The 12233-nt window shown below is 42.4% G+C and overlaps 1 protein-coding gene across 1 annotated transcript; it reads right to left on the reverse strand.

The window, feature by feature from the left end:
- Positions 1–231: 231 nt before the first annotated feature.
- Positions 232–10574, reverse strand: LOC137340957 (neuronal pentraxin-2-like). Its single transcript, XM_068003766.1, has 5 exons — positions 10113–10574; positions 4671–4887; positions 3165–3409; positions 1693–1872; positions 232–459 (listed from the first exon to the last, which is right to left on the reverse strand). Exons 1-5 carry the CDS (start codon positions 10572–10574, stop codon positions 232–234), a joined length of 1332 nt encoding a protein of 443 aa, XP_067859867.1.
- Between the last annotated feature and the right edge of the window lie 1659 nt (positions 10575–12233).

Consider the following 12233-nt stretch of genomic DNA (forward strand, 5'->3'; position numbering starts at 1 on the left):
AAGACTCTGGAGTGGGGACTATGAACCACATGACCTTCTGACTCAGAGGCCAGAGTGCTACCCACTGAGTCACGGCATTAATAAGGGTTAAAGATACAAAATAAAACACCACACTCAGTGCTCCCTCCCAAGAAATGCAAATTCACCTGGGAAATGAGTACATGTTTAACCGTATCACAGAGAGTTGTCTGTACAAAAAAAAGCAGCACTTCATGTGAATCCTGACGGTGATCAGGAACTAACCAAACGCTCCTGGCAAGTCTCCAGAGGCAATTTGGTTGCTCCTCCAAACACATCCACGTTGTTGTCAATCCAGGGAATGATGTTGCCGGCCAGGTTGGCAGAACAGTTGGCCATGCTCCTGATATCATCCGTGGTGAGAATGCGGTCCCAGATATTGAAGTGACTGAGTTCTCCAACAAACGCCTGTGTTGCATCAAACCTCCCTCCGACCGTGTCCTGGATGAGAACAAATTTAGGTACAAATGATTGCTGCGGCACGTTTGACACAAGTGCCTAGTTAATCCTATGACATGAGGGTTTGTTTCAGTGCCGCACTGTATGAGCTCCAAATTGGGAGACTTTGTGCCTTCAGTTTCCTGGCATTGTGAGAGTGACATAATTCATTAATCGTTGATATGAACAGGAGTAGGCCATTCAGCCCCTCAAGCCCGTTCCGCCATTCAATTAGGTTATGGCTGATCTGTATCTTAACTCCATTTACGCGCCTTTGCTCCATATCCCTTGATACCCTCGCTCCTATATCCTATTGAAGCTCATCACTCTCTTCCATTCTAACAACATTTTGAATGTTGCTCATGTTTTTGTCTCTACTTTCCTGTCTGAGAGACTATTCAAAACAGGAATCACTCTTTGACCAAAGAAACTCTTCTTAGTATGCGTTATATAAATTTTCTTTCACTTATTTAAATTTTATTCCTTATGATCCTATTTTCTAGACAGACTAGACAGACTAGATGCAGGGAGGATGTTCCCAATGGGTGGAGAGTCCAGAACCAGGGGTCACAGTCTCAGGATACGGGGTATGCCATTTAGAACCGAGATGAGGAGAAATTTCTTCACTCAGAGGGCGGTGAACCTGTGGAATTCTCTACCACAGAAGGCAGTGGAGGCCAAGTCATTAGATGTATTCAAGAAGGAGATAGATATATTTCTTAATGCTAAAGGGATCAAGGGATATGGGGGAAAAAGCGGGTACAGGGTACTGAGTTAGACGATCAGCCATGATCATTGTGAATGGCGGAGCAGGCCCGAAGGGCCGAATGGCCTACACCCGCTCCTATTTTCTATGTTTCTATGTTTCTTGGCTTAATTTGAAATAATATTCTGGATGTACCTTAAAATCCCAATTAATATTCACGATGTGACGCGTCATGAGGAAACCCCCAGTGGTGGAGAGCTTTGGGAACCACGGGTCCAAAGTCACCCGTTCCTCCTAAGCCTGTTACACTCACCACAGGTCATGTCTCAAATTACTCATATATCGTATCCCAAAATGTTATTATCTGAAAGAAATCTACACTTTCTCCTTAAAAGAAAAATAAAGCTTTATTAAATATCCTTTCTTGTGTTGTTGTGTACTCTCGTGTTTTCCTGTTGAACCATCCCTCTCGATTGTAAGTATGTGACTGAATGTGGTTGTCGTTTGTCTGGAGGTACAATGGCACTCACCTGCTCCTGTCCCAGGATCAGGACACCTCCTGCTTTGATCGGATGCCAAGGGGCCAGATTCTCTCCTGTACCACGTGACTGACCATCTTGATAAGCCTCCCACATGCCATCCCTGGTGGTCCATGTTACGCAAATGTGATGCCACTTATCGTCATTAATATTCATGGGCAGCTGGGTTACCTGTTGGAGATATACTTTGGATAAGGTCAATGATTCACACAATGGTCTGTTTTCATCTTGAATCACAATATTTGGCGTAGTTTTGCTGAAACATTCTAAAACTAAAGGTTGTAAGGTTTCAGGATGACAGCATTTTCAAATTTGTACTTAGCCGTAGAATGACTAATGGGCACCTGGGAGTGGTTACCAGGCAACATTCACTAATCTAGGGAGCATCATAAATCATGGGAAGGACAAATTCCTCTGGTCCATTATGTGGGCAGTTGTAACTCCCCCCACCTGGCGGAGACTGGGTTGGGGGACAGTTATAATGGAGCAGGAGACTTACCCCTTGGTCTCCTGGTCCAATCCCAAGCTGGCAGGGTCCTTCTTTAAGAATTCAGATCAGGTCCCAATGATGTCATCGGGACCCAACTGCAATTTTAACACTGGCCTAAGTGGGGGAAGAAGATGGGGCTTTCCCGTCAGGTTGATTCCCTAAAAACACTATCTCGTGACCCCTGCTGGGAAGTGGATTTATGTCTGCTTCAAGTGAGGGCAGGATTAGGCTCAGTTATAATGTCCCCCCAGTGTCTAGTAGCCTATGATACTCATGGACTTGGTTCATACATGACAAATGGTGACTTGGGCAAGGCACCTGAGGGTGACAACACTCACCACATACACGAGAAGAAGAGGCAAAATTAGCTCAAAAACAATATACTGTTAAGAAAAAAAATCCTAGCTGACAGAACTGGAAGATTCTCTAGCATTTAGCTCATTGGCTAGCATCAGGTTTGACGTCTGGCTGTAATGCTTTGAGGGAAAGAACATGAGATAAGAAAGAGAAACAGTCAACCTATCCAGCTCCTCCACATCGAGGACTGCACAACATCCCCATTCCCCTTAATGGCCTGCAAAATCTCAACAATGTCTTTAACTTAGCAGAATTCCCAATGTGCTTTACAAAAGAGGGAGACAGAGTTAGAGGAGGTGACCGTAGGTCTGGTCCAAGATGTAGCTTTTGAGGAGCCTTTGAAGGCAGGGGCAAGAAGCAACATAGCAAAGCAAAGGGGTTTAGGAGCAGTGCAGAGAAACAATGGCTGAGGTCAGAATTGTCTGCTCTTGGCAACTGTCTACTCCATAAGCTGACAGGAATTAAATAGTTTGTTTTTAAAATGACCCATGTCTTAAAGCCTAAGTTAAAAAAATGATACACCACTCAAATCCATTTTAATACATGTAAATGTTCAATCGATAATATGATCAGTAATTGCTGTGTGCCACCTGTATAATTGATAAGTGATACTCACCTTGTCATTAATAAGTAATTCTATTGGATTGTTTCCCCATTCGATAAGCACAATTTCATTTGCTTGTCCAGACACAGCGTAAGAGAAGGGTGTTCCAATACCAGTCGATGCCCTGGACCGAATCCACATGCACACAGTGAAGGCGTACATCTCAGGGAGGCTCTTTTTTATCCTGGCATACAGATAATTTGTTCGCAAAGGCAGTGATACCTTGAAATCATCAGGTGACTTAAAGCCACTGCTCCCTATTGGGGAAAAAAACGCTCATTAAACAGTAAACCCTTTTTATTTGTCGGATACTAATAAAGTATGTTATTTTGTAGCTTCGAAACGGTATTTCTAAACAATTATTTACAAATGATTTGCAGTCTTAAAAGATATTTGATCACGAATGACAATTGATGCCTTAATCCAAAGGATCATCATTTTGGAATAACTGGTCTTACTTGCTGAGTATATACTTATAGAGCACAGTGAGTCTGTACAGTGTCACTGAGAACAGAGGGAAACTAACTCTTTGTGTTTAAGCAATTGAAATTGCTCTGCAATGTATGGCTTGGTGATTAGAATCATATGGGCTTGCAATGGACAAATTGCTGCTATGTAAAAGGAAAGATTTGCATTTATATAGTGCCCTTCACGACCTCAGGACATCCCAAAGCACTTTACAGCCAATGAAGTACTTTAGAAGTATATTCACTGTTGTAGTATAGTAAACATGGCAGCCAATTTGCGCACAGCAAGATCCCACAAACAGCAATGCGATAATGACCAGATAATCTTCTTTTAGTGATGTTGGTTAAAGGACAAATATTGGCCAGGACACCATGGAGATCTCTCCCGCTCTTCTTCAAAATAGTGACATGGGATCTTTAAAGTCCACCTGAGAGGGTAGACAGGGTCGCGGTTTAACGTCTCGTCCGAAAGACGGCACGTCTTTCGGATGAGACGTTAAACCACGACCCTGTCTACCCTCTCAGGAGGACTTAAAAGATCCTACAGCGCAGCGGTCCCTCAGTACTACACTAGGCTCAAGTCTCTGGAGTGGGACTCGAACCCACAACCTTCAAGAATGCTATCCTACTGAGCTGAGACTGCCATATTAAGCACAGATACCACATCTCTACAAGTAGAATGTGACGAGCACCATTCCATTCAAGCTTTTAGTGTATGCTTGTGAATTTCAAGATTATCTTGGCCACGTAATAAATATGTGAATAATGATTGGAAATTAAGACTTGGATCAATCTGACAGATTTCAGATGTTTGGTTCTGCAGTGCTGTGCATAATAGTACAATTTCATCATTGGGATTTCCAGTTTTCAGTTTAAACCAATAACCAGTTGTTGAAGATTAAAATAAGACCTGGACGTGAGACACCCCCTTTAATTTTATAGGGTAGAATATTTTTTTTTCTGTATAGCTAATCTGAATAAGCATTATTCTAAAATAACCAAAAGTCATTGATTCACGCTGTATATTCCAAAAGTTTTGCTCAATCAATACCTTTCTCTAATTCAGTAACCCTTTCATGCAAGGCATTGAGGGCAGACTCTGTCCTGTAACGGTGCTCCGCCGTCTCGTTCTGCAGTATGAATTTCTCATCTTCAAGTTCAGAGACTTTGTTTAGGAGTTGACTTTCCAAATCCCCCAGCTTTCTCTGAAGCTGTTCACGGAGGTCACTGGGGATGGCATGGTTGGAAAGACTGGGACGTGTCTGTTGCTGTTGAAAAATATAACACAGATCATAAGTGTCAGGAAACTGAACCATGGCCAATAAGCTTGAAGCTATGGGTTCACTCACTAACCGGATACACACTGATATATTTTGTACTTTCATCATCATCTAGTTCATAGATTTTCAAAGTGAGGTCACCATCCCTAGAGGGGTTTGTGAAGTCATCAGGTTCCTCTATTTATTGCAGCAATCTCATAATAATTTTTAAAAGCATTTTCCACAACAGCACTGTTTTCCTCTAGGTAGTTGACACTGTCTTTTGGAATTTAGGAGAGGGGATCCCCAAAATGTGTCAATATTTGCAGAAGATTCCTGGGAGTAGGTCAATATTTGCAGGAGGCCCTCCACATATAAAAGCTTTAAAACCACTGATCTATTTGACAGATCAATGTTTGGATATGTGTTGCACGTGGAGCATAACAGCAGGCTGGAAGTGTGTTGCACCATTGAACATGGTGGCTCTATAACAACACACGGTATTCTATTTTTCACTGTAGGTGGTCTGTCCCCTTGGAATGTTGTTAGAATTCAGATATTCTATTACTGTCTCTAGTTATTTTTCCTCCTGTTATTGCTAATTGCCAGATACCAGCTTTTGCCCTATAGTTTCACATCAAGGAACAGGAACTGTTGGAAATGTTCTTTTCTTTTACATGAGATTTTTGTGTCAGATCCATGATTGCTATTAGGCTTAGGATTACATTGTGTAATATTAGAACACGAATACTTAACATGTTCATATGAAACTATTTTGTCTGATCTTTTAATGAAGACATTCGTCAGTTTAAAATGAACACATTAACCCCTTCATTAAATTACTGGGCAAAGATATTTTTACGTGGACCTGCTAAGCTTTGGTTGGCTAATATCAAATAATGCTATTTCAAACCCATGTTGTTAGTTGGAAGGAAGTGAGTGGTTAAATCATACTCTCTTTTATTGGATTAAAACACTAATAGAATGCTCAGACTGATTAAATGAAATCATTCTCTGTCTTTTGGCATTCTGATTTCTATGTGAAATGTTTGGTTAATCACAAAACTGGCCAGAGTACAAAATTGCTGCTAATGTACTGAATCACACTTATAAATGCCACGAGGCATGGGGAGGGGATCACACTGGTGCAGTTAGCAATGCTTTTCTGAGATATGGACCAAGTACAGCGATGGGGCAGAGTAAATCAGGCTTGGGAGCATTTGGTGCTGAGATTATGTGAACTTTACAAAGTAATATTAAATTTTGTTCAATACTGAAACTATACATCTTGAAAATAATTTACCACTTTATTTTGTTTAGATTTTTGTGAAAAAGTAATATTTTCATCATAATTGCACATACTGTCATGTTTCACATGCATAATCATATAGAAATTAAGCTAAATAGAATGGTGCATAACATTTTATAATATAACACAATAACATTGTACAGGCTACACACAACATTATGTAATAAACCATAAATAATATTATACATGCCACATATAACATAAAGATAAAAAGAAAAAAATGCAAATTCTGTTTTATGTAACATGTTGGAACAAAATTAAAACCGTAGAGTCAATTGAGTTCAGTTAAATCAAGAAAATGTTACGACTTCTGTTTAAGAAATTAAGGCTAAACATTTGACTCCTACCAGAAAGATGTACTGCAAAGAGATTAAACCCAACATGCTGATAAAATGTGTCAATTTCTTGATAATGTCATTATGTTTATACAGAATAAAATAATGGTCAGAATTGTCATTCTCTGATTAAAATACAACTTAGGACATGGACTATTGGATTAAAAATGAATAAATATAAAAGGTTAAGAATTGCATTGCATTCTTCAATAATGGTCTTCTATTTCCAACCATGAAATAAATCTGACATAATGGATTTGGAGACTAAATATCTGCTATTGGGCCTGATTACAATCAGCCACTTATCATTTCTCACAAAACATTGCATTAATGGAACTGAATTGGCCAAATGTTATTCTTACATAAAGATTCAATTGTGTGCACGTGGGTTACTAGTATGATTAGAATCATGCAAATGGATTAACTCATTGGGAAATATGCAGGTCACAACTAATTAAAGAGGTTGTGACCTCTTTAGCAACACTTTGCAATATACTGTAATGTGCTAGAATACCTCTTCGGGCCTTTTCCAAGGAAGAGTATCGCCTCCTGTACCTTTTTCTTAAAAAGGTCAAATAACTAAGTTGAATTGTAATATATTTGGGTCTCATTTTGTTCAAGCCTGAATTTTTTTTTGTATTGATACTGATTAGGACACAGCTTGGATTTATTACAGAGCCTCACACTGTGAGGGCCTGGATTGACTTTAATGCAGAAACACTCATTAGTCTGAGTTAGTTTAGCATCAACAACATATACGGTCAGAACCAATAATCCTTCCAAGTTCGAACCCTCAGAATAAGGGGTCGCCCATTTAAGACGGAAATTAGGAGGAATTTCTTCTCCCAGAGGGTCGTGAATCTTTGGAATTCTTTACCCCAAAAAGCTGTGGAGGTTGAGTCATTGCATACATTCAAGGCTGAGTTAGACAAATTTTTGATCAGCAAGGGAGTCAAAGGATATGGGGAAAGGGCGGGAAAGTGGAGTTGAGGTAAAAATCAGATCAGCCATGATCTCATTGAATGGCGGAGCAGGCTCGAGGGGCCGAATGGCCTACTCCTGCTCCTATCTCTTATGGTCTTATGGTCTAAGATTAAAATGACAGTATTTGATAGAATAAAACAAACGTTAATGTTAAATAATTCCAGTTGCTTGACATTATCACAAGCCTTTTTTAATCTTAGTGTAGAACACATTTTTCTATTCAGTTAATTTATATAAGCATCATTCTAACGTAACCAAAAGCCATTGATTCAATTCACATATTCCAACATTTCAGAAGTATTTGATTTCCTAGTTGAATACAGGCATTCCAGCGCCCCTCCCCCCTCCAGTTCTCTTGAATTGATAAACATTCAAATAACTGACTCCAAATAAATTATGAACACAGTCTTCTTTAATTTGCCCTTTCTCTTCAAACCAACACTGTCCATTCAATTATCATGATAACTATTGCAATAAACTAAATGGCATGAGGTGTTCCGCAACACAGCGAGCAGTCCTGCCATTGATAACGACTTAAACTACTTCTCTAGTGCTAGGTCTTTGTTTGGTGGAGGCGTGCTGACAGCACTGCTCGCTGTGTTCTTTAGTCGATGCATTATTTACCACAATATCATCGAGAAAAAAACCCACCTAACATCTGAAATGCACTGCCTGAAAGGGTGGTGGAAGCAGATTCAATAGTAACTTTCAAACGGGAATTGGATAAGTACTTGAAGGGGAGAAAATTGGCAGGGCTGTGGGGAAGGAGCGGGGGAGTGGGACTAATTGGATAGTTCTTTCAAAGAGCCCGCACTGGCACAATGCACCTAATGGCCTCCTTTTGTGCTGTACGATTCTATGATCCTATGAACGCAAGTCAAGTTGTTTGAGATTAAATCGTTATCAGTGATAGGACTGTTCATTACCCACTTGTTTCAACGTAGATGCGAAACTAGTTATAGAGTGAGTGAGTCCTTTTCAGCTTTAAAGACACACATTAGGTGATGATACGGCTTTGGTCAGAATATTTCCATCGGTGTCACTGACATCAGTGTTTCAGAAAGCGCCTGCACCAGACATTGTTTTATTGTCTGATGTTATGAACCAGGGAGATAATGCAGCTAAAAGGTTTTATCTTACTGAGACAGAAACACTCTCATCTGTGTTTTATTCTCTTCTTTTCGCCTTATTCACAAAACCAAACAGCTTTCGTTGTAAACCCATTATGCGCCGTATCTCCTTTTCACCGAAATTTTACCTCAAGCCTTAACCATAATCCGTGCTCAGGCTGGTTATTTTCCAGTATGTGCTAAAGGGCTCGGTGAGGACCCAATATCCCCAATTCAGTCACCATGTGAGCTGCTGGAGGATAGTGACATCAACAATTATTTTTTTAAAGGTCAGCATTGCAGAGCAGACGGGAGTTTAATTCTGAGTTCTGGAGTTTCAGCACCAAGGACAGCGCCGGTCATTGATCACTGGCAATACCGGGACAGTTCAGTACTCGGGACAGTTCAATACCCGGGACAGCTCAGTACCCGGGACAGTTCAATACTCGGGACAGTTCAATACCCGGGACAGCTCAGTACCCGGGACAGTTCAATACTCGGGACAGTTCAATACCCGGGACAGCTCAGTACCCGGGACAGTTCAGTACTCGGGACAGTTCAATACCCGGGACAGCTCAGTACCCGGGACAGTTCAATACTCGGGACAGTTCAATACCCGGGACAGCTCAGTACCCGGGACAGTTCAATACTCGGGACAGTTTAATACTCGGGACAGTTTAATACTCGGGACAGTTCAATACTCGGGACAGTTTAATACTCGGGACAGTTCAATACTCGGGACAGTTCAATACCCGGGACAGTTTAATACTCGGGACAACTCAGTACCCGGGACAGCTCAGTACCCGGGACAGTTCAATACTCGCGACAGTTCAATACCCGGGACAGTTTAATACTCGGGACAGCTCAGTACCCGGGACAGTTTAATACTCCGGACAGCTCAATACTCGGGACAGTTCAATACCCGGGCCAGTTCAGTACCGGGGCCAGTTCAATACTCGGGACAGTTCAATACTCGGGACAGTTCAGTACCCGGGCCAGTTCAGTACCCGGGACAGTTCAATACTCGGGACACGGGCCAGTTCAGTACCCGGGACAGTTCAATACTCGGGACAGTTCAGTACCCGGGACAGTTCAATACTCGGGACAGTTCAGTACCCGGGCCAGTTCAGTACCCGGGACAGTTCTGCAGCGGGAGTGTTGGTCTCTCCCAGCTGTGAGTGCAATGATCGCCAGTATCTGAGTCGGTAAACTTTACAGCCTGGTGTTGCTGGAAAAAGATGATTAAATTGAGTCGTAATCCTAAATATAAGGGATTATCATTGCTGCCCCAGTCCAAAATCTCCCCCAGCCTTCCCAGCCTGACTCTAACACTGCAACTCCGACCTACAGCTGGTCTAAAGGAAGCCCTGACTCACCAGGACACTTGCAGATCCAGGTAAAGGAGCAGCATATAGAGACACAGTGAGCGGTGTGTGTGTGTGTGTGTGACAGAACCTTACATATCTTTACCTGCGGGGTTGAAGTTGTCGATCTTACCTCCAGACTCCCGAGTCTATCTTTCAGAGCTTGAATGGTCCGGCCCAAGTGATCGACCACTTCGCTGTGGTCCCTGGGGAGGTCGCCCATGGTGTCTTTGCCGTTTGACTTGTACTGTTTCCTTCGGGTTCCCTTGTATTTGGCTTCCAGTTGGGCGCTCTCGCTCATCGCCAAGCTCTCGCACCTGGTCAGTTTGCTGGTCAGTTCCTTGATGGTCTCCTTTTGGTTGCCCATGTTCTCTTTCTGCTGCAGGATCGTCTCTCTCAGGTGGATCACGGTGGTGCGGAGGTCCTGCTCTTGGGACGTGCTAACCTGAATCGGCATGGGTGGCGCCGGGCATGTAGGGTCTGCGTCTACCGGGATGGAAGTACAGACGAACCGAGTGGCCTTTGCGTCCTGGCCCGGAGCCGTTGACCTGCTGCCGGTAACGAGAAAGACGACCGCAGCCAGCAAAGCCTGCATGACGGCGATGAGGATTGCAAAGGAGGGAGGGAGTGGGGGGCGTATTTCAGGGGTAAGCCTGCTATTCCACCTGGTTGTTGGAGTGAAGGGACGCTGGAAAGAGGTTGGAAGTGGCGAGTGCAGTCAGACCCAAAGCCGATTAATGCTCTTGGCGCCTCCACCCGCGCCTATTTATTGGTGGGAGAGGATTTTGCGTCAGTCGCCCTCCAAGGAATGAATGAGGTCCGGATAGTTCAAGCTCCGCCCTTGTGTCAATTTTCACATCAGTCATCTCGCAACATCAGAACAGCGAGGAAGCGGGGCAAGAGAACACACGGGCGGCTCTGCCCGAGGTCCTTTACCAACTAGTGTTTGTTCTCTCATCACTTAGTCTTCTCACTGGTTCACTTCCATTCACATCATCATTGAATTACATGAAACTGATGGAGGTTTTACTCCTTTTATCCCGGGACTTCAGTAAAATAGTTTAACGATTTGACTAGAAAGATTACTCAGTGAGTCAATAGACCGTTGATCTGTTTAACCAGGTGAAGATTATCTTGTGAGTCAATAGACAGTTGGTCAATTTAACCAGGTAAAGACCTAGCCCCAAATAACCCACTAAAATACTCCAATTGGACTGGATCTTGTGTACACAAAGTAATTAATTGTAAACAATTTTACAACACCAAGTTATAGTCCAGCAATTTTATTTGAAATTCACAAGCTTTCGGAGGCTTCCTCCTTCCTCAGGTGAATGTGAGGAAGGAGGTAGCCTCCGAAAGCTTGTGAATTTCAAATAAAATTGCTGGACTATAACTTGGTGTTGTAAAATTGTTTACAATTGTCAACCCCAGTCCATCACCGGCATCTCCACATCAAAGTAATTAATGGCAGAGATTCCGATCATATTTTTCTAAATGCCCAAACCCAGGATGTATTACCGATGACTTTTTATTGCAGTGAATGTTATTCTACAGATCCTCCATACTTGTCAACCATTACTGAACCAAAATTGGGGCTGTTGTAGGGTCCTTGTGCTTTTGGGGTGGGGTTAACTTGCAAATCTGTTTTTAGCAATGTTGTTTGAGTGATAAATATTGGCCAGGACACCAGGGAGGATAACTCTGTTCTTTTCAAATAGTGCCATGGAACATTTTACACCCACCTGATAGGGCTTCGGTTTAACATCTCATCCGAAAGATAGCACCTCCAGCACTCTGTCAGTACTGCACTGAAGTTTCAGCCTGGATGATGCACTTCAACTATCTGGAGTGGGACTTGAACCCACAACCTTCTGCCATAGAGGTGCGAGTGCTACCCGCTGAGCCACATTGACACCTTAGCATAGCCCAATGACGCCAAAAAGATCATTCCTTCCGCCCACTACAGAATTAATCAGCATTTCAATGACCCAGCCGTTGAATTAGGCTTTGCAAATTTGCATTTAAACAATGCAAGAAATGAGCAGAATTTCCAATGGTGCTGACCCTAACTTAGAATACCTTTCATAAAGTCATCCAATGCAAAATAGAGGTGAGAAGCCTTTTTAATTTCTTGTGATACAGTTCTATAAAAAAAAGGAAGAGTAACATCTTCCCTACTGTGTGATTACCTCATCTGACCTTTCTGAGTTGGGTTTGAACTCTGTCATCCAAAGATAACAGGCAAAGCTGTAAA

This window comes from Heptranchias perlo, chromosome 22 (genome assembly GCF_035084215.1).
Source record: "Heptranchias perlo isolate sHepPer1 chromosome 22, sHepPer1.hap1, whole genome shotgun sequence".
Classification (NCBI taxonomy): domain Eukaryota; kingdom Metazoa; phylum Chordata; class Chondrichthyes; order Hexanchiformes; family Hexanchidae; genus Heptranchias; species Heptranchias perlo.